The sequence below is a fragment of the Typopeltis vanoorti genome, chromosome 12 (genome assembly GCF_054136105.1).
Source record: "Typopeltis vanoorti isolate ZY-2024b chromosome 12, IOZ_Tvanoo_1.0, whole genome shotgun sequence".
Classification (NCBI taxonomy): Eukaryota; Metazoa; Arthropoda; class Arachnida; order Uropygi; family Thelyphonidae; genus Typopeltis; species Typopeltis vanoorti.
This window is the reverse complement of record NC_143560.1, coordinates 26,228,446-26,252,727: the sequence shown is the minus strand read 5'-3', so window position 1 is coordinate 26,252,727 and position 24,282 is coordinate 26,228,446. Positions and strand designations below refer to the sequence as shown.

The window sequence follows — 24,282 nt, the reverse complement described above, 5'->3', positions numbered from 1 at the left end:
ATGGAACTCGAATCAAACCGAATATATATCTTTCCTGTCTCTTTTCAAAAAGAAAATTGGATGGTTCCTCGTTAACATCTGTTTTTTGCAAACCATTCTTCTCTGGTCGGTATCCATCACACCTCCATTCGCCATCCTGCACAGAAATATAGTATTATTAAATGCCTTCTTTCAGAAGCTCACATTATCTGTTCCTCATCTAAACTGCTTCTAAAAGAAATTTCTGCAATCAAAGAAATGACCATTCTCAATGGTTATAACTCCAAAACAACAGAGAAGATTATGAAGCATTGCCTCCGTCCCCTATTAGAAGCGATGACTCACATAGAATTGCCATTCAATACATTACAGGCATCTCGGAATGCATTTCTCGTATATTACAGAAGTTTAATATATCCACCATTTTTTAGTCTATTAATTCAATCAGCTCTACAATACAATCTCCAACATATAAAACTCCACCTCTATTGCAATATGGAAGCATATTAAGTCCCATGCAACTGCCACTTATTCTACTTTGGTTGGTTGGGTTGGTTTATAGTTTATTTGGCACAAAAACTACAAAGGTCATACTATGCCATATTAAGGTTACAACTAAACATAAGCAGTTAAAGAAAATTGTAAACAATATGCCTGTAAAAAAAAATAGGTTCCACAAAGCAGCATCTACATAGAAACAGAATTGCTGCAGAGGGCACAGCAACACACAAGGTTAAAGGTTACAGTAGTACAAAAATTAACAAGACAAGTTAAATAAACAAAATGAGTGTACAAGACACCAAGCTAAGGAATGCAGTATCTACATATTATTATTATTATTATTATTATTATTAAGGACTCATCGAGGGAGGCTTTAAATTACCCAACCCAACCGAGTTATCATATCTTCTCTTAAATTCATTTACACTAGATGCACTCACTACCCGTGAGGGCAAATTATTCCACTCACTCACTGCTCTCTGGGAGAAAAACCTAGCTCTTACTCCTTTCTTGACTGCAAATAAATTTAACTTCCATGGATGTTCTCTCCCCACCTTTCATATAATGAAAAATTTCATCATTTGAAATGCTATAACACCCATTCAAAAGTTTATAGACATATCACCCCACTTTCTCCTGTTAACCAGAGTCTGTAATCCACATACTCACAATCTGTCCTCATAATCTAAATCCCATAATCCGGATGTAATCTTTATAAAATCTAAATAAAATATAGTTAAAATGATAACAGATATTTTTACAGCCATACATAAATAGGCAAAAACGAATTATTATACATGCATGCATAAAAATAAAATTTGGCAATGTGGTATCTACATATAAACAAAATTACAAGAAGGTTACACAAATATACAAGGTGTCCTACAGCAATACATAATTAGTCAAAAAAAAATAGTAAATAATATGTATGTACAAAAGTTAAGCTGGGCAATGCAGTATCTACATACAAACAAAATTATTGCAGCAGTTAAGGCAGTACATAATTAGACAACAATACAAGTTAATAAACAAAATGCATGTAGAACACCAAGTCAAGGAATGAAGTATCTACATATAAGATTACTACATTAAGATTACAACAAATGTTATTAGATTTGTTGTAATCTTATTGTATTATACAGTAATACATAGAGTTAAAGAGGAATTATTATACAATATGTATGCATAAAAATTAAGTTCAGGTGTGTGGTATTTACATATTAACAAAATTACAACAAGTTAACACAAGGCTACAGAAATACATGATTGGTCAGAAATTAAATTAATGAATAATATATACGATTAGTACTCATCTCTGCATATATACACCACAAAACATTACATATTTTGCAATATATACATACAAAAGTTAAGTGAAGCAATACAGTATTTACATGTAAACAAGATTACAGTCAAATTTATTTGGATAAATTAACTCTTTGTAAAAAATTAAAAACATCGTGCAATCTGCCCGACAAGCCATACATAAATAGACAAAAAACCTGAGTGAATATGGTCTGGCCAGGTAGGCAAAAATTTCATTCCTCTCTCGTGCAAACTGCTAGCACTCTACCAGTATATGATAAATAGTGAGATTATTGAAAGTTTATTTTTCACTTGTTTAGACTATAATAAATTTAGTTTAATCCTTTATCCAAGTTAGTAAACAAAGTTTGCGCCTGAAAATATCTTCAGAACTGGGGTAAGGCAGTACAACACCGGGCAACTCGTAGCAAAGGTGGACCAAGCTAACATCACTCCTATCTCAGTATCTCCCATAATGCAAAACACATCTCCTTGCAGATATGTATAATGTTATGCATTAAGGGAAGGTCCACCTTTGCTACGAGTTGCCCAGTATTGTACTACCTTACCCCAGTCCTGAAAAATATTTTCAGGTGCAAACTTTGTTTGCACACACTTGGATAAAGGATTAAACTAAATTTATTATAGTCTAACCAAGTGAAAAATAAACTTTCGACATCTTTCTCTAAATCCAGAGTAATTTAATAAAAAGTGGCACACCTTTTGGCAACTACTATAGGTAAAGATGACCTCTTAAACTTAAATACAGATCTCTGTTATATTCCCATGCTTTCTCGACTATTTGTCGTAAAGTGAAGATCTGATCCTGACAGCCTCTATTTGGCCTGAATCCAGCTTGTTCTTCACCCAGCTTTTCTTCCACAATTCTTCTCAATCGTTTCTCAAGTATACTTGCATAGATCTTGCCAGGAACACTGAGTAGGGAAAAACCTCTGTAATTCTCACATTCAGTTTTATTTCTCTTTTTATATATGGGTACTATGAGAGCTCTACTCCAATCATCAGGAATTTGTCCCTCTCTCCAGGCTTTCTGAACTATGCAGTGCAGCCACTGTAAGACTTTTATACCACCATGCTTCAGCATTTCTGGTCGAATATCATCTACTCCTGCTGCCTTTCCACATTTTAAGCCTTTGATGGCTTTTTCTACTTCAAGTATGGATATGCATTCCAGACTGCATGCCTGGTCAGTGTTTTTTACCACTGTGCTGTCATCACTGCTTGTTTCATTTAGCAGTTTTTCAAAGTAATTACTCCATACTTCAAGGATATCTTTTTTCCCATTTTCATGTCACCTTTATCATCTCTAACTCCTTTTACAACACTCTTTCCTCCATTCCTAAGCTTCTTCAACAACCTCCAGAATATTTTGCCACCTTCTTGATATTTATTTTCTATATTCTTACCAAAGTCCTCCCATGACTTTTGTTTAGCTAGTTTTACACAATGTTTAGCATTCTTGCATTTGTCTCTGTATTCTCTAAGAGCACAAGCTGACTTATTTGACAGGAACTTTTGATATGCTTTCTTCTTTTCCTTCACTGCCTCTTTAACTTCCTGTGTCCACCAGGGAGTTCTGATTTTTTTTTTTATCCTTGCAGACAACCTCACCGCATGCCTCTCTGGCAGAATCAATCAATGTTTTCTTCAGAGTTTGCCACTAAATCTCCAAGGTTTGATTCCTGTTCTCAAACTCTTTCATTTTTTCTTCAATAATCTTTGTGTATTTTAGTCTACAGTTCACATCTGAGAGCTCAACTTTTATTCGCTTTAAAACTTTCTTACATGTCATTCTTTTCAATATGAAATTCAATTTTATCCTGCTCAAGACTAAATAGTGATCACTTCCAATTTCAAATCCTCTGTACACTCTGGTGTCCTGCACCAGGGAGAAAACACCACTATCAACAATAACAGTCAATGAGACTTTTGTTATTCCTTGCCTCTTCTCTCCATGTGAATTTGTGCACATTTTTATGTTGGAACATGGTGTTAGTAATAACCAGTCCATGTCCTGAGCAGAAATCGAACAGATATTTGCCATTATTATTAGCTTTGCTCTTTTCTTCAAATTTTCCCAAAATATTTTTGTATGTCTCACAATCATTTCCTACTCTGCTATTTAGATCCCCAACAAGGACCAACTTTTCCTTTTTCATTGTGTCAGTTGCTTCTTCTAAAGCCTCAAAAAATTCCCCCACTTCTACCTTAGTAGAACCTTCTGTGGGACCACAGGCACAAATAAGTCTCATTGTCCAGTTCCCCATTCTCATATTTGCTCACATCACTCTACTTGAGACTGACTGCCATTCAAGAGGATTAGCCTCATATTTTGCGTTGAATACTATGGCTGCTACTCCTTTTCCTTGATTGTCATTGCCTGAATATAACATTTTGTATTTATTGCTCAGAAAGATCTCACCAGTTTTGGTCTTTTTTGTTTCAGTCACCCCTATTATGTCGATCTGGTACTTATCTAATTCCTCAGCTAGCTCCATTTCTTTGCCATTCAGGCTTCTTATGTTGACAGTACCGATCTTTAACTCTGGTGATGTTGAGTTGGGGTTTGTTTTCATATTTGTTCCAGTAGCTGACTTTTCGCTGTTCACCCTGGTTCCCTGGCAAAAACAACAGGGGTCTTGTTTAACTGAGCGTCGCCCCAGCCGGCGTGAAATTTGTCATGTTGTACCATCATTTTTTATTTTGGTTTAACCAATAAGAATACAATTTGGTTGGCTAAATCCCAAATTGCCAGCCCATCCTCGTTCATTCAGTATCCAAGTAGATACCCAACAGGGTGCACCACAAGAAGGTGAGGATTGGACATTAGGTTAGAAGCCCTGATCGGTTCTCTGCATTCCTTTAAAGGCTATGTGGAGGTCTCCTCTCAGTTATACAGCTTTGACCCTTAAGCATTGTTGTTTAATTTTTAATTTCCAGCTGTAATACACTGATGACAGTTCACAATATGTAAAATAAAATCTGTAGTTTAATCAGTCTTGAATAAATAATTTTCAACTGTCTACATGCGAACTTAGTATTCACATGAAAAAGGCTTCCATGATTAAAATTTGGTTGTAGAGCTGCTTCTTGTATAATGTTAAGACCTGCTGATTGACTCAATATAAATATTTAAATAATTAATTCAAGATTTCAGTAGTCTGAATGTCGGTCCAACTATCATTCCTAGAAGTATAAGCATACTAATAAAAACATACAAGCACAATGAACTACAGAAAACAGTGCAATGTTTTCTACTGTTTAAAACTACATTTTAAAATGCACAGCTTTAAAAACATTGGGATGTTTGGAATGAAGAGACAGGCAGTTTCTGAACTGTAATGCATAAGAATATTTGAAGCTTCTAGATATACATGCCAGTGCTAAAGCAAAAAGTTTTGATTCTCTTAGTTTCAGGATCTTCCTCCCTTCCTTGTCAAGGATGATAAAGTCACTATCAAACTTCCATGCCTTTTCACAATGATCTCTGCATCTGAACAAGTTAATATGTTTTTAAGAATCTTATAAAGGATGATTCTATTATGGTAACTTCATAAAATAAATATAAACCTATATGATGATGGAAAAGATGAAGAGGAAGATATAAACTCCTAAGTAACTTCTTATTGCACTGGACAATTACAGCAATTTGTAATGATACAAAATATCAACTGCTTTCTAGCAAAAGACTAAACAAAAGCACTTATATAACTTTATGACAGTGATACATAATATACTCATATTATGAATCAATATTATACAAAAGATATTATTTACAAGCAGAACATCTCACGTGCACCTAATAATATGAAGGAATATAAGAACAATTTCTTGTATATAATAACAATAATCATATTCTATGAAACCAAGTGAAACTTTCCAGAAGTCATTTAATTTCTAGCTTAATCACTACTTCTAATGAATGATACTTACGAGAGTTCAGATGTTTGCAAGAAATTGTTGCAAACATCTGACTCCAACTCTCAATGAGTCTCCGACTATCTTCACAGGTAGTCGGAGACTCACTGAGAGAGCGAGGCCAAATACCATTCCTAAACTGTCATACTTTTTTTTTTGGATTCATTCACACCACCTGCACTCACTACCTCCAAGGGCAATCCATTCCAATCCCACACTGCTCTATGAGAGAAAATCTAGTTCTTGAGCCCTTTCTTGACTGCAATAATTCTCAACTTCCATAGATGCCCTTTTCATCCTCTCCCCACCTATAAAATGAAAAATTACTGATATCCTGTAAGATCTTTTCAAAATTTTGTAGGTCCCTATCATATTACCCTCCTGCTTGCTAGCATCTGTAGTCAATCTACATTCCACAGTCCCGATATCATCTTTAACTTTCCTTTGAATTACATATTTGGTTTAATCCTTTGTCCAAGTGTAAGCAAACAATGTTTGCCCCTGAAATATTTTCAGGACTGGGGCAACTCATGGTAAAGGTGGTATAAGTTCTGATCACTTGCCTTAGTATTCCATAATGCAAAGCACATATCCTTATGGGTATGTATAATCCTATGCATTATGGAAAGGATCATTACCCAGACCGGTTTCGACCTTTATTGAGGTCTCATCAGTGGGAACTAGACCCAGAGGTGGTGATACTAAGGTGTCCACACCTTATTATTAAAATTCTCTGGATTAGAGATAGTTGATGGAAGTTTTTTCACTTGGCTATGATACCAATGACATATTTGGTTTAATCCTTTATACAAGTGTAAGCAAACAAAGTTTGCACTCGAAATAAATTTCAGGACTAGGGCAACTCGTGGTAAATGTGGCATATGTTCTGATCACTTGCCTTAGTATCCCATAATGCAAATGACCTGAATAAAGGTTGACACCTTTATTGAGGTTGAAAGGTCTGGGGTAGTGATCCTTTCCATAATGCATAGCATTTTACATACTCATAAGGATATGTGCTTTGCATTATGGGATACTAAGGCAAGTGATCAGAACTTATACCACCTTTTTCACAAGTTGCCCTAGTCCTGAAAATATTTCAGGTGCAAACTTTGTTTGCTTACACTTGGATAAAGGATTAAACCAAATATGTAATTGGTAGCATAGCCAAGTGAAAAAACTTCCTTTAACTTTCCTTTGCACACTCTACAATGTATACAGCATCACTATGGAAACTGGGAGACCAAATTTATGCACAACAGTCCAAGTGAGGGAGCCTCCACAGCTCAGTCGGTAAAGACGAAACCCTTTTGTTGGAAGGGCAAGAGCGTGGTTGACAAGGGTGTTAGAGCTAGGTTTTTTACTTGGAGAGTGGTGAATGAGTGGAATAAGCTTCCAGAGTCTGTTGTGGGTGCTACGACCGTGAATGAGTTCAAGGCAAGATATGATAGATACTGTGTGAATGTTGAATAGTTGTTCCAGACATGATGTCAGGGCCTCCCTCGATGAGTCTGTCGACTCCTTGGAGTTTCCCGGAACAATAATAATAATAAGACCTGGGTTCGATTCCTGTCCAGTGAGGAACCTTTATTTGGCCTCTTTTGACTAAAGGTGTGTTAGACAGTCTCATAAGGAGGTAGAACATAGGACACACTGGGAGGCATAGGGCCAACTACATCAATGAACTTCAATTTCTCTTCTACTAAAACTCCAAGATTCCCAGTCTAATTAGTTTCGCTAGCATAATCCCACAAATATAACATACTACTGGATATTTCATTACATCAAGATGCATAACTTTACTAACATTGATCTGAGAGCTATTTTCACATGTCTACAATTCCAACCTATTGAAATCATTCTGCAAGTACTGCATATCAATTACATTTCTGATTAACCTGCCTATCTTTGCAGCATCAGAAAACAGCTCTTTTGTCACCAGGCAAATCCTTTCCAATGTCATTAAATGTAAAGGCTAAATAACAATGGACCAAGGATGATCCATGGTATACCACTGGTGACTTTAAATCTTTCAGTTCGCAGCTCCCCACCTCATACACCACTTTAATATCTGTCAAGTAAGCCATCCTCTTATCTATACTAATAGTTTACAATCAAATTCCATATCTCTGACTTCCAATTATCCTGTCAAAAGTATTAGCAAACAACATAGTGATGTATCCATTCTCCTTGTCTAACTCAACTGTAACATTATTATAAAATGTGAGCAAATTATTCAAACATGACCTTCCCCTTGTAAAACTCATGCTGTTTTTTTTTGCAAAGCATAAACTCTTTCAACCCATTTCTGTATGCAAGTTCCTACCAACTTTTCAAAATCTTCACCACCACTTCTGACACGATGGATATTTATAAAATTTCTAAGCTACTGCAAGTTAAGTGAAGTGATTTTACATGAAGGTTAAAGCAGAATATAAATGATCACAAATTAACTTATGAGATAAATACATAAATAAATAAAAATTAAACTCTACACTTACCAACAATGCTTTTAGTGCAATATTTGCTGCTGTAGTCAAAGCATTACAAATCTAAAACAAACAATATCATGAAAATTACATATACTGTAGAGCAATAGAAAATGAAAAACAAAATGACATTGATTTACAAACAAATTGTATAGCAGAGTGAAATTATTTATGCATTTGATCATGTTATGGAGTTCGGTTTACTAGTGAGTTCAAGTCTTCTGGAGACCTATAGGAAGCACATGATTTTAGTTAAATATACAACAGGTCAGAGAGTCAAGTCACTGCAGTATATCAAACAGATGGGAAAAAAAAAGTAGGACATGAAGAATGTCAGTAGTCAAGTGTGTTTCGGTGTGAACTTCTTTGCACAGATTTATGCATCTTCATGTCTGGTGTGATATTTAATGCAATGTGGGCATAATTATCAAAATTATTAACAACAGCTACCTTCAGTTCATTATCTGTTGGTGAATCCATATATGGTTCAAGCTTCAAACTTACTGAAGCAAATTCTCATCCTCCTTTTTCATAAAACTTTTTTTTTTTCCATATAATCCTCAAATTTACTGACATCTGTTCCATTATTCAGCAAGATTTTTAATGCCTCTAGAATGTACTTCTACAAATATTTGTACAAAAGAGTATTGTTTGTACAAACAATACTATTTTGTTTGTACAAACACATGCCCAGGAGCAGAACACTATGCAGAAATAAAGAACGTTGCATGAAATTTCAATTACCTAAAGAATGACAACTAAAAATAAGTACATAACAAAAATTAAAAACTATCTTGAACACTTTAGAAAGTTTCATTTAGAACATGAAATCAAACTGATAATAATTGAAGACAGAAAAAGAAAGGAAACATTTCAAAAAAATTGATAAAGATGCTGATTGTTGACTGTATTTATACCCTCTTCACCTTAAAAAAAAAAAGAAGAAACCATGGATGATTAAAAAGTATATTAAATCTAGTCAACAAAACAAAATAAACAGAAAATAAATCTGTAAACAAAATAATAAAGAGAGCATACTGGAAAGTCAAAGAAATAGAAGACCTAAAAACAAAAACTCGTTAACTTATTTGCTGATATTATATCCAGCATCTTCAGAGCATAAAAACAGTTTGTCACAGTATGCAAAAAAGCAACAAATTTATACCAAAAAATTTGGTATAACAGTGGGATTAGTTTTAAAAAAAAATTGTAACTGACAACACAAGGAACTGAAGTCCTAATTAAGCACTATCTATGTTGGAAAAAGAGAGAAAAACAAATATTAATTAGTTCTTAAAATGACTGCCTTCCAGATTTTTAGAGTATGTTTTAAAGCTTCTGTTGATTCCAAAAACAACAATCTCTCTGACTTATGACTTCTGTGTAGCACTTTTTGTATATAATCATAGGTCATAACGTCAAAAGTTAAGAAGGTAACTTTCGACGTTATGACCTATGTATTGAGGGTCTTCATCAGGAAAACATACATATGTACATGACACTATACTACACAAAAGTAAGATGAATCTAAATACTTGTTAATCATTTATCCTAGCCTGATCTCTGGTTAAAAAAAAAAGTTAATTCACAAACAGTCTTTTCATTATACTATACAGATGATAAATAAATAAAAAAAAAATATATATATATATATATATATATATATATATATATATATATAAATAGTGGAACTACATTAAACAATTTCTAAAATCCTCTCATATTATGGTTTTCTTCTGTTTGGGGTTGTTCTAGATGCTATATGGATTGAAAATAGAGAAGAAAATGTTATTTTGTGAATTATTTTTAATGTTTTTTTTCCTCACCAAAGGCCAGGCTAAGATAAATGATTAAAAGGCATTTAGATTCAGCTTACTTTTATGTAGTGTAGTGTCATGTAGCTTGTGTCCTGTGCGTATATATGTTTTCCTGATGATGATCTCAATACAGAGGTTGAAACAAATGTTAACTTTCTTAATTAAGTAAAATAATTATTCTAACATGTGTGTGTTGTCTCCCCATAAATTCTTCACTATGAATGCTGACCCATGTGTAACCTTAAAAGAAAGAATAGGTTAAGATTAAGAATGATTAAAGGATTAATTTGGCCTACTTGGTAATTAAGAGAAATGGAGAAGTTATTATTATTACCCAAGACCCCATTTAGTCAAAGACTCATCTAGAGGGTCCTTTTATCATACACACAGCTCATCATACCGTGCTTTAAACACAATCAAATTCTCTGCAGACACCACACTCTCAGGCAAGGCATTCCAATCATTCACAACTCTGCATGAAAAAAACCTGCTTCTCACTCCCCTACTCACACACCCTCTTTATACAGTTTCTAGTGATGACCTCTGGTTCTCAATTTATTCAGGTGTTCTTGTAAGGCTACAACATCTTCTCTACTCTTCTTGGTTCATCTCAACTTTGCATCATCCATACACAACTGAATATTTCCATCCAAATCTTCACCAATATCATTAATATACAAGTTAAACAGTAATGGTCATAAAACAGACCCCTGAGGCACTCCACTAGTAACTTTTCTTTTCCTGGATATCACTCCCCCATACACAACTTGTCGATACCTATCAGATAGCCAGTCTCCAATCCAATTGGTGCACCAATCTAATATCCAACCCTATCCACTCTAGTTTGACTATCAACTTATCATGCGGTAATCTATCAAAAGCCTTTGCGAAATCTAAGTGTATTACTGTATCCTTCTCCTCTGTCCAAGGAAGCAGTCACTTTATTGTAATAAGTAAGTAGATTACTAAAACATGACCTCCCTTTAGCAAATCCATGCCAAAGATAATACCATTGTTGTCAACCCAATTCTGGATCCTAGTTCTCACCAGCTTCTCCAACAACTTCACCACAACACCTGACACACAGATAGGTCTATTGTTTGATGCTTGAGTTCTATCACCTCCTTTATGAAGTGGCACAATCTTGCCTTCCTTCCACTCCTTAGGAACTTGACCAAGTGCAAGGTCATATTAAAAAAATATGTCAAGGCAGGTGTCAACTCCCTGGCACATTCCTTCAGAATACGCGGTGATATATTATCAAGTCCCACAGCCTTATTTACATCTAGTTTGCTCAACTCCCCCATACACCTCTTGCTCACTTACAGTCAGTCTCTCTTCCCCATCATCAATTGCTCTCAATCTCTCCATGAAGTCATATTCACAAGATTGAAAGACCTTTATGAACTGCTCATTAAGTATCTCAACCACACCTGCAACAGCTGTCTTTATATCATTTTCTCCAATCAATGTCATCCTTCCATAATAATTCTTTCTTTTGCTGGTTACATATCGAAAGAACTCCTTGGGATTCTTTTTGGTTTCATTAGCTTACTGCTGTTCATACCTCTCTTTAGCTACCATCACTAACCAAGTCACCAGGCTTGCCTGTGAAATGAATCATTTCCAGAGGTTGCTCTAGGCGGGAAGTGTAATGCATGATGCAAACAAAGTATCAGTAGACCTCAAAAATGATGTGAAAGAGCAGGAGTGAAAACTAAGTGAGACTGATGTAGTTGTGAATTGAGAAGAGAATGTGAGAAAAGGAATGCAAGTTAGACAGGGAAATGGAGTGGGTCAGGGAGATACAGTATAAGGAGAGTGGTAATATATTTGGATGGTCAGCATAGGAATGAAATGGTCAGGAATAGATGTGGGGTTGAGTCTGGTGGGGGGGTATATTTGGCAGAAGATGAACAATTAGGGGGTGAGGAGAAGTCGCAGATGATGGAGGGGGTAGCATGAGTAGTGCTGGTTATAGAGCAAGAAATGAATTCTTATGCTTATTTACAAATGGCAGGAGTATTCAGAAATAAGGGAGATGAAATTGTTACATTGATTGAGGTTATGTGCCCAAAAATATTTGGAATAAGTGAAACATAGTTGGATGAGAATGATATCTTGGTAAGAATAGAAATGGAGAGATGTTTTTCATGAAGACAAGAAAGGCAAGATGGGAGTGCTACTGATGAAGCAGAGGAATTATGTCCACACAAGATTAAGATACAAGTAGAAAATATAGTAGTAGTTTTGAAGCAGTATGGTGTGAAGTGGAGGTTGATGGAATGAGATATTTGGCAGAAGAAAGTATAATGAGTGATGCAAACAAGGTATCAGTGGAAGTCAAAGATTATGTGAATGAGCAGGAGAGTGGACTGGTGAGACTGATGTGGTTGTGAATGGAGAAGAGATAATTCTTCTTAGCTTTAAATAATATGGCAATATTGACTGGAATGAAAAGATGACTGAATGAGAGGAATATGGAGAATGTGTTCGAGTTCTTAAGGGAGAAAACAATCTTATGCAGCCCGTAATATGAGACCTTCTATAAAGAAGGAATATATGTGGAACTACAAGGATAGTGATATTATGAAAAGCTTAGGAGACAACTGGGAGCTATAGCATAGAAAGAGGAGTTGAGTGGGAAGGAAGACACTGTGTGGGCATTGATCAAGAACTATTTAACAGCAGCAAATGTCTGAGTATATTCCACAGGTGAAAAGGCTACACAAGATAGGAGTAAAATGGACGAATGAAGAGATTAAGCTTGAATAGTAAGAAGACACTGTGGAGGCAACCAAAGATGAATGTTAGAAATGATCAGTTGCATGAAGAGCACAAAGAGCAGGCCAAGAAGGTGACTCAGTTGGTAAAAGCAGTCTGGAGTGAAATAGTGACCAACACAACCAAATATACAGTCGGTTGCTGCTCTAGGCCAGGAGTACAGGGAATGATACTGAATTCATGCATCAGTAAATTAGTGCAATGAGTGCAGGGTTAGTGATTATTATGGGGATTTTAATTATGGTGATATCAATTGGAAGGAAGAAATATCATGTGGCAAAAAGGAAATGGAATTCATACACTCTAAGAGCTGATTACTTGAAACAGCACACAACTGAAGGGACTCGTGGTGTGAGAGTTGGATCTGGTCATAGGTTCAGAGGACATATGCATAAGTAAGGTGTCCTTGTTACCTCCAATTGGTGAGAGCGATCATGTGGTATTGACTTGGGAGAGAAAAATCCACAACATTTGTGGATTTTTCTCTTAAAAAGGGGTACTACAGGTTAGATGATTACAACAAGCTTTGGAGCGAGTTTACAGCGATCTCATGGCAGAACATATTGAAGTGGAAAGATGTTAGTAATGCATGGGGATATAATCAGCGGGTATCTGAGGAAGGCAATATCAGAACGTATTCCCATGGTCAGGAAAACAAACAAGGTAGGTGTTAGATGGATGAGTAGTAGTACCAGGCTTGATCTGCAATAAAAGAAAATGTTATGGAGAATTTACAAGGAGAAAGACGATCAGTACATCCATGAGCGGTACAAGGCTCAAGCTAGGAAGGTTACCATCACAGTAAGAAAAGCTAAATCAGATTATGAGAAGACCTTAGCCAAGGAGATCAAGGGTAATCCTAAAGAGTTCTTCTGCTATGTGGCAAATAAAAGGAAGAATGACTTTGGAAGGATAACCTTAGGGTGCTGATGGTATTGAGGTGACAAATTCAGATGTAATAGTACAGTTACTGAGTGATCACCTTTCAAAAGTCTATCACCCAAGTGAGGATATACAAGTGAGTGTACCTGGAGCAATAACTAATGTGAGAATTGAAGTTAATGAATCAGAGGTACTCAGTATATTGCAGAATTTAAATGCAAACACTGCTGTAGCTTTAGATGGAATATGAGCTAGGGTGTTGCATGAATGTGCAAAGGAATTGTCAAACACCTCTTACTTGGTTATTTAACTTACGTTTGAACTCTGGTATGGTTGCTAGGGGGTGGAAGGAAGGCAAAGTGGTTTCTTTGCATAACGGTGGCTCTAAGACTGCAGTAGTTAATTACACACCAATCACCATCTCGGGAATGAAAAGGAAGAATGACTTTGGAAGGATAATCTTAGGGTGCTGATGGTATTGAGGTGACAAATTCAGATGTAATAGTACAGTTACTGAGTGATCACCTTTCAAAAGTCTATCACCCAAGTGAGGATATACAAGTGAGCGTACCTGTAGCAATAACTAATGCGTGAATTGAAGTTAATGAATCAGAGGTACTCAGTATATTGCAGAATTTAAATGCAAACACTGCTGCAGCTTTAGATGGAATATGAGCTAGGGTGTTGCATGAATGTGCAAAGGAATTGTCAAACACCTCTTACTTGGTTATTTAACTTATGTTTGAACTCTGGTATGGTTGCTAGGGAGTGGAAGGAAGGCAAAGTGGTTCCTTTGCATAACGGTGGCTCTAAGACTGCATTAGTTAATTACACACCAATCACCATCTCGGGAATGGTGGTAAAAGTATTGGAAAAGTTGGTTAAGGACAGAATTCAAGAATTGGTGGATCAGAATATGATAATCTATAGGGGCCAACATGGTTTTGTTAAAGGTCGATCTTGCCTTAGCAAGATCGACCTTTAACAAAACTTTTTAACTTTTTAACAGAATGATATCTGAGTTGGACAAAGGGAATGGCAACACAATGATACTTCTTTAGAGCAGATGGGGATGGATACTAAACTGGTTATATGGATAAGAGAATGGCTCATGGAACGATACCAGAAAGTAGTGTGTGGAGGTGCAGAGTCCAGGATGCGGCAGGTGACTAGTGGTGTGCCTCAGGGCTCTGTACTTGGGTCGTTATTGTTTAATTTGTACATAAATGATATAGGAAATGGCTTGAAGGGAGATATTCAGTTGTTTGCTGATAATGCAAAGTTGGGTAGCGCAATAAAAAATCATGCCGATGTCGAGAGTTTGCAGGATGATTTAAATAAGCTGGCAAAATGGGTAAAAGGCAATGGATGTCAGTTCAATGTGGAAAAGTGTAAAGTTATGAATTTTGGGATTAAAAGATTACCAGCTATGTACGACATTGATGGAAAAGAAGCTAGGGACTTGGGGGGTGTTGGTGGATAGGGAGATGAAGTTCAAAGGGCACATTGCTAAGGTGTCTAAGATTGCACATAGGATTACTTGGTTATTGAAGAACACACTAACATCCAGAGATAAAGAGGTTATTATTCCCCTTCATAAGGCATTGATACTTCCACATTTGGATTACTGTGCTCAAGTCTGGTTGCTTGGATTCCTTGGAAATGAGGAGGTTGTGGAGAGAGGCTCAGAGCAGAGTGACTAAGTTGGTGAGCGACGTAAAAAATGGTCCCTACATTGATAGATTGAGAGCTTGCGGATAGGCAGAGAAGACGGGATATGATAGAAACATTTACATTACTGAAAGGTTTTTATATGATTGATGCAGGAGAAATGTTTCAGCTGTGTGATAGTGATGGAAGAACAAGAGGTCATCCCTGGAATTAAGGAAAAGTGTGGTTAACAAGGGTGTGAGAGCAAGGTTTTTCACCTGGAGGGTGGTGAATGAGTATAATGCATTGCCTGACTCTGTTGTGAGTTCTTTGTCTGTAAATGAATTCAAGAAGAGGTATGATAGATATTGTTTTGATAGTTTGGGTCTCCTGCGATGAGTCTGCTGACTCCATGGAGATACCTGTAATAATAATAATAGTTGATGACACTGGCAGATTGGTAACCAATGCAATGTAATGCAGAGGACGTATTCAATGATCAGTTTATCAGTGGATTTCATCCTCATGAAGGCATCATCAAGAGAAGCTGGAATGTAGAGGGTATAGTGAAGGAGGGACTGATGGTGAATGAGTAGGAAATATATGAGGAATTAAGTAAACTTAATGTTAATAAGACAACAGAACTTGACAATATATATTGCCACATGTCGTGAGGGAATGCTCACTGGAATTAATTGTTCCCTTGGCACACCTATTTAACACAAATCTAGCAACAGGGTGAGTTTCAAAGGAATCTAAAATGAGAAAAATTGTTCAACTTCACAAGAGGAGTGGGGACAAGACTGAGGCTACAAATCATAGGTCCAGCTATGTGTCTAAGGTTGTTGTTAAGGTGTTACAGAAGTTGGTGAGGACTAGGATTCAGGAGTGGGTTGATAACAGCAGCATGGGTTTGTTAAAAGGAGGTGATGTTTTCAGCAATCTGCTTATGTATTACAAGGTGACAAATTTACTCAATAAAGGAGATGCATATTGGATTTTTCCCCCCCGAGACATTCGATAGAATGCCACACAAGCTAGTAGCTAAATTGAAACAGATGGGATTAGATAACAGACTCATAAGTTGGATAGCTGAATGGTTGTACACTTATCAGTAGGTTGTGCATGGAGAAGTGGTTTCACAAAAAAAGGAAGGTTGGTAGTGGAGTGCCACAGGAATATCTGTTTTGGGACTATTATTGTTTAACTTGTACATTAATAACATTGAGACTGGCTTAACTGGAGATATGCAACTGTTTGTTGATGATGCAAATTTGGGGAGAGCTATGAGAAGTAAAGCAGATGTTATGACTTGCAGGAGAATCTGAATAGACTATGTGCAAGGGCAAATGAGTAGACCTATCAGTTTAATGTTGCAAAGTGCAAGGTCATGGAATTTGGTAGGTAAGATTGGGATTCATGGTGTACAATTAATGGAGAAATTTTGAAGGAGGTAGAAGAGATGAGAGATCTGGGAGTGGTGGCAGACAGAGACTTGAAGTTTAGAGGTCACATTGCTAAAATTGTAAGGACATCCCATTATTGCAATGAGGAGGAGAATGTTGACATGCAGAAGCAAAATGATTATGTTTCCCCTGTATAAATTTGATCAGGCCACATATAGACTACTCTGGCTGGTTTTCAAGAGGGGGGGGGGGATGAGGAAGTTTTGGAGAGGGTCTATAGAAGGTTTACTAAGTTAATGTCAAGGCTATTGGAATGTCAGATATGAGGAGAGATTGAGGGGAATGCAACTTACAGAGCCTTGAGAATAGAAAAAGAACAGGAGATACAATTGAGACACAAGTTGTTGAGGGGTTGTTACCAGATTAATGGGGAAGAGATATTTCATAGAGTACAGGGAGTCATGGGTAGAACTAGAAGTCATCCCAGGAAGATATATAAGGAGGGTGTGAGAAACAGGTTCTTTGCATGGAAACTGATTGGTGAGTTGAATGCACTGCCTGAAAGTGAGTGTGAAAACTGTGAATGGTTTTAAGGAATGGTTCGATGATTATTTTTTTTACATGATTTCCCGTGATGAGTTCTTTGACTCCACAAGTCACATAATAATAATAATAAATGAAAATAATGAAAAACTTACAGAAGAGAAAATTACTGAAATTGTATATGGGTTGTATTGTAAGACACAACCGTCTTCAAAAAGATGAATTAGAGAGAGAACACACATGCTAAAAATGGGAAGGATTGGCTGGAGAAGGTGGGGTGGGGTGAGGACTGAACTTTACAGAATGGCCCAGGATAGGAATATATGCAATAGCCAACTTCTTGGACGAAGATGACAATTAATAAGATAAGAATGTAAAGTGTACCCAGATGGTCATGAAACCATCAATAGATGACATAACTGATTTAACATCTGTGTTAAATCATCAATTAAATTATACACTCATTTAACATCAGTGTAATGTTGTCAAACAGGATTAATAAGCCAAACAGATGGCAGTCTGGGAGTTAGACAAACCACAAGAATGATAAAGGACCTCCTATTCCATGATTAAGGTCTTGTTTAAATTAAAGTGATAACGTGTAGTCAAGTATTGTTATGATGCACTTCAGACTGTAGCAAATAAAGGGCAGCATGCAAACACGGCAACAACAACAACATGTCAATGGCATCATTTAGCGTTGAGAAAAGAGCCTTTTGGCTCTTTTCTCAATGCTAAATGATACGCCTATCAACCAAATTTTGCAATGCTAGATGAATAAAAAAGCACCTTTCTAACAAGAAGCTACTTTTTTTTTTTATCAAATATATAGACTTTCAACCAATCGGTATAAATTATAAATGAAAATAGATGGTTTATTTGGTCATAAATAATATAATGGTCGGAATGACAAAAAATGCAATAAAAGTCTAACATGAGCTATAACATTACTAAAATATACAAAACATGTAGGAACCATTACAAGCTGAAAAGAAACCATGTGGAATGTGAGAGCCAGAATTATTATTATTATTATTATTATTTCGGGCAACTCCAAGGAGTTGACAGACTCATAGGAAGGCCCTAACATCATGTCAAGAACAACTATTCGACATTCACACAGTATCTATCATACCTCATCTTGAACTCATTCACGGTCATAGTACCCACAACAGATTCTGGCAGCTTATTCTACTCATTCACCACTCTCCAAGTAAAAAATCTAGCTCTAACACCTCTGCTAACCACATTCTTGCCCAGCTTCCATGTGTGGCCCTAGCCTTCTCACCACCAGTCCTATTCTCAAAAATATTTTCTGGATTAATCTTATAGAAACCCTTCAGTAATTTGAATGTCTCAATCATATCATCCCTTTTACGCCTATCAACCAATTTTTGCAATCCACAAATCTTCAACCTGTTCTCATAAGGTTCATTCCACAGACCTGCTATCATCTTGGTCACTCGACTCTGGATCCACTCCACCTCCTCCTCCCCATCAAGAAGAAACCTTGGTGCCCATATCTGGGCACAGTAATCTAGATGGGGTCTTATCAAGGCTCGACATAGAGGAACAATAACTTGTTTGTCTCTGTATGTTAAAGTATTTTTCAGCAACCAAGTGATTTGATGAGCTGATTTAGCCACTTTTGCAATGTGCCCCCTAAACTTCAACTCCCTATCCACCAACACTCCCAAATCCCTGGCCTCATCAATCTCCTGGAGTACGGTTCCACCAATGCGATATACTGCTGCTAATCTTTTCACTCCAAAATGCATAACTTTACACTTTGACACATTAAATTGACATCCATTTTCCCTAGCCCAGTCCTCCAAACTATCCAAATCATCCTGCAAAATTTTGACATCCTGTGCACTCACAATTGCTCTACCTACCATTGCATCAGGGGTGCTTAAGGATCAAAGCTGTATAACTGAGAGGAGACCTCCACATAGCCTTTAAAGGAATGCGGAGAACCGACCAGGGCTTCTGACCTAATGTCCAATCCTCACCTTCTCGTGGTGCACCCTGTTGGGTATCTACTTGGATACTGAATGAACGAGGATGGGCTGGCAATTTGGGATTTAGCCAACCAAATTGTATTCTTATTGGTTAAACCAAAATAAAAAATGATGGTACAACACGACAAATTTCATGCCGGCTGGTGCAACGCTCAGTTAAACAGGACCCCTGTTGTTTTCGCCAGGGAACCAGGGTGAACAGCGAAAAGTCAGCTACTGGAACAAATATGAAAACAAACCCCAACTCAACATCACCAGAGTTAAAGATCGGTACTATCAACATAAGAAGCCTGAATGGCAAAGAAATGGAGCTAGCTGAGGAATTAGATAAGTACCAGATCGACATAATAGGGGTGACTGAAACAAAAAAGACTGGTGAGATCTTTCTGAGCAATAAATACAAAATGTTATATTCAGGCAATGACAATCAAGGAAAAGAAGGGGTAGCCATAGTATTCAACACAAAATACGAGGCTAATCTTCTTAAATGGCAGTCAGTCTCAAGTAGAGTAATGTGGGCAAATATGAGAATGGGGAACTGAAAATGAGACTTATTTGTCCTATGGTCCCACAGAAGGTTCTGCTAAGGCAGAAGTTGAGGAATTTTTTGAGGCTTTAGAAAAAGCAACTGACACAATGAAAAAGAAAAAGTTGGTCCTTGTTGGGGATCTAAATAGCAGAGTAGGAAATGATTGTGAGACATACAAAAATATTTTGGGAAAATTTGGAGAAAAGAGCAAAGCTAATAATAATGGCAAATATCTGTTGGATTTCTGCTCAGGACATGGACTGGTTATTACTAACACCATGTTCCAACATAAAAATGTGCACAAATTCACATGGAGAGAAGAGGCAAGGAATAAGAAAAGTCTCATTGACTATGTTATTGTTGATAGTGATGTTTTCTCCCTGGTGCAGGACACCAGAGTGTACAGAGGATTTGAAATTGGAAGTGATCACTATTTAGTCTTGAGCAGGATAAAATTGAATTTCATATTGAAAAGAATGACATGTAAGAAAGTTTTAAAGCGAATAAAAGTTGAGCTCTCAGATGTGAACTGTAGACTAAAATACACAAAGATTATTGAAGAAAAAATGAAAGAGTTTGAGAACAGGAATCAAACCTTGGAGATTTAGTGGCAAACTCTGAAGAAAACATTGATTGATTCTGCAGAGAGAGGCATGTGGTGAGGTTGTCTGCAAGGATAGAAAAATCAGAACTCCCTGGTGGACACAGGAAGTTAAAGAGGCAGTGAAGGAAAAGAAGAAAGCATATCAAAAGTTCCTGTCAAATAAGTCAGCTTGTGCTCTTAGAGAATACAGAGACAAATGCAAGAATGCTAAACACTGTGTAAAACTAGTTAAACAAAAGTCATGGGAGGACTTTGGCAAGAATATAGAAAATAAATATCAAGAAGGTGGCAAAATATTCTGGAGGTTGTTGAAGAAGCTTAGGAATGGAGGAAAGAGTGTTGTAAAAGGAGTTAGAGATGATAAAGGTGACACGAAAACGGAAGAAAAAGATATCCTTGAAGTATGGAGTAATTACTTTGAAAAACTGCTAAATGAAACAAGCAGTGATGACAGCACAGTGGTAAAAAACATTGATCAGGAATCCATATCCATACTTGAAAGAAGAAAAAGCCATCAAAGGCTTGAAATGTGGAAAGGCAGCAGGAGTAGATGATATTCGTCCAGAAATGCTGAAGTATGGTGGTATAAGAGTCTTACAGTGGCTGCACTGCATAGTTCAGAAAGCCTGGACAGAGGGACGAATTCCCGATGATTGGAGTAGAGCTCTCATAGTACCCATATATAAAAAGAGAAATAAAACTGAATGTGAGAATTACAGAGGTATTTCCCTACTCAGTGTTCCTGGCAAGATCTATGCAAGTATACTTGAGAAACGATTGAGAAGAATTGTGGAAGAAAAGCTGGATTCAGGCCAAATAGAGGCTGTCAGGATCAGATCTTCACTTTACAACAAATAGTCGAGAAAGCATGGGAATATAACAGAGATCTGTATTTAAGTTTTGTCGATTTGGAAAAGGCATATGACAAGGTGCCAAGAGAGAAGCTATTCAATACGCTACAGTTATATGGTGTCAATGGGGCATTATATCAAGCAATACTTAGTCTTTATTTCAGTTGTAAGTCAGTAGTTAGAATTGAAGGAAGTACAGGAAGATGGTTTAATGTTAAATCTGGTGTGAGACAAGGATGTACATTATCCCCTCTGTTATTCATTATCTATATGGATCACATTATGAAGGAAAGTGGTATTAAACATAATATCAAAATTGGAGATGTTAATGTCAGCTCTTTGCTTTATGCGGATGATGTTATACTTCTAAATAAATCCGCTACAAGTCTGCAGGATTTTCTGACTAAATTGAGTAGCTGTTGTAATAGATATGGTATGAAAGTCAGCAATAAAAAGACAAAGACAATGAAAATAGGCAAGATCATTGAAAATGTCAACTGTATTGTGAATGAAGAACCTGTGGAACAAGTGAAACATTTCAGCTACTTAGGCACGATTTTTACTGAAGATGGTAAATTAAATACAGAAATAGACAACAGAATCAGCAAAGCTGGTATGGTAGGAAGTCAATTGAATAAATTCATATGGAATAAGAGAGAAATTAGTCAGAACACTAAATTAGCTGTATACAAGACAGTGTTCAAACCAGTTTTAACTTATGCATCTGAGAGCTGGGTCAGAAGTAAAACACTTGACCAAAGACTAGAGACCGCAGATATGAGAGTCCTGAGAAAGAGGCGTGAACAGATGGCATCAATGGCAATATCATATTAAAAACGAGGATATTAGGATAGAACTTGACATTGTTAGCATTCAAGAATGCATTAGCAGAGCTAATCTCAGGTGGTATGGTCACTTAAACAGAATGGACGAGGAAAGATTAGCAAAACAAGTGTTCTCTGCCAGGTTGGCAACAAAACGACCCAGAGGAAGACCAAGATATTGGTGGATTGATATGGTACAAAGTGCCTTAGACGATAGAAATATAAGATCTGATAATGTTGGAGTCTTGACAAGTAATAGACTGATTTGGAGGAAAATTGTAGATAGGAAGTTAGTAATGATGTAATTTTTTTCATGTAGTACTATCATATCCTGTACACCCCTTGAGGGTACATGGCAGGAATTTGATGATGATGATGAACTTTGCATCAGCAGTAAACAAGTGAACACTTCCTCTCAGATCCTTTCCTATATCGTTAATGAACAAATTGAAAAGTAGTGGTCCAAGAACAGAACCATGCAGCACACCAATAGTCACAAGCCATCTTTTGGACTCCACTCCTGAATAAACCAACCACCCTCCTATGCATCCCCATCTGTTCCAGTTTACTGATTAGAGTTCCATGTAGTATCTTGTCAAAGGCCTTAGCAAGGTCCAGTAGAATCACTGTAAACCCATTACCCTTATCCAGTTCAGCTGTCACTGTGTTATAAAACGTGAGCAACTTACTGAGGCATGATCTACCCTTCACAAAACCATGTTGTCCCCCATACAGTAACCCATTTTCATCTATCCAATCCTGTATTCTTCTCTTGACTAATTTCTCCAAGACCTTGACAACGATTCCTGATATGCTAATCGGTCGGTAATTTACAGCAGCAGTCTTGGAACCTCCTTTATGCAGTGGAACTATTTTCCCCTCTTTCCACTCCCTCGGGACTAACCTAGACCCGAGACTCAAATTAAACAAAATGGTCAAGGATACTGACAATTCTTTAGCCGCTTCACATACGACACGAGCTGGTATACCATCCAATCCCACAGATGTATTGACATTGAGGTTTTGCAATATACTACTCACCTCCACTTCATTCACCACAATTCCCGTATAATCTATTGGTTCATTCATTTCTGCAATGTCACCAACTGGAAGATATATTCTTGTAAAATGCTCGCTCAGTAATTCAACTATATCAACTGATTCGGTTACCTCCCTACCATCGGCATTTTTTAAAATCATTCTGCCATATACATTTTTTTATTTTACTTGCAATATATTGAAAAAACTGTTTAGGATTCTCTTTAGCCTGCATGGCCAATGTTCTTTTGTAATCCTTTTTTGCTTTTCTTACCACACTCGTTACTCTTCTAGGTTGGAATGAGTTAGCTATTGTTCAACATTGTGTCCAGACAGTTGGCTGAAAATTTAAAGTCTATCATGCTGAAAGATCTGGTCACACAGGATCAATCCTTTATTCCTGTTGAGTGTGCCTTGTGAATGGATGACCATAGTACATTCTTTTATGTTATGAGCAGTGAAGGCAGCATATGTAAGGCAGAGAAATCTTATTTGATTCAATGTTGTGGTACGTGTTTATCTTTTATCAGAGCATCTTGCTAATTTTCTAAAGAAGCATATCAGGCACACCAACTCCTTCATTAAGAAGTCTGAACACTTTATACAAAAACTATCAAAACTTTTCACCATACTATCAGATATTCTAGCTAATCTTGTAGCTTTGCTCACCAGTAATGGTAAATGAAGTCCTAAAACTTACAGACTATCTGTTCCCTCTGGATATTTCTCAACTTTTCAAACATTGTCTGCATTATAAATATTTCAGATGGAATGGGAAATTTTACAAGCAGCTCCCTGGCATTGCAATGAATAGTCCTCTGCTTACTCCATATGCCAAATTATTCATGGAAAACTTGGAAAAACATTTCATCACATCTATACACAATAAATCTTCAATTTGCTGGAGATATAGAGATGATGAAATGATCATTATTGCTGAGTTACATGATTTTATTTTGTGTATCAACTCTTTCCACCAAAAAATAAAATTTAGCTTGGAACTGGAAAATGAAGGAAAACCACCTTTCCTAGATGCTTAATTACCAAAAAAAGCTGAAAGAGGCTTCTCACTTGGCATATACAGCAAGCTCACTCATACTGGTCATTACCTGCACTCATC

The 24,282-nt window shown here is 36.7% G+C and overlaps 1 protein-coding gene across 5 annotated transcripts in view; it reads right to left on the bottom strand.

Annotated features, from left to right (window-relative positions):
* The window catches only part of LOC150100640 (DCC-interacting protein 13-alpha-like), a 408,578-nt gene that overhangs the window by 8,710 nt on the left and 375,586 nt on the right, over positions 1 to 24,282 (bottom strand). For all 5 annotated transcript variants that reach the window (XR_016549161.1, XM_090401384.1, XM_090401387.1 and 2 more), the window contains one exon: positions 8,226 to 8,276. Coding sequence is in view for 4 of the 5 variants with exons in the window: in XM_090401384.1 (XP_090257510.1) it covers positions 8,226 to 8,276 (51 nt within the window). In the remaining variant the exon portion in view is untranslated. The remainder of the gene's footprint in view (positions 1 to 8,225; positions 8,277 to 24,282) is intronic.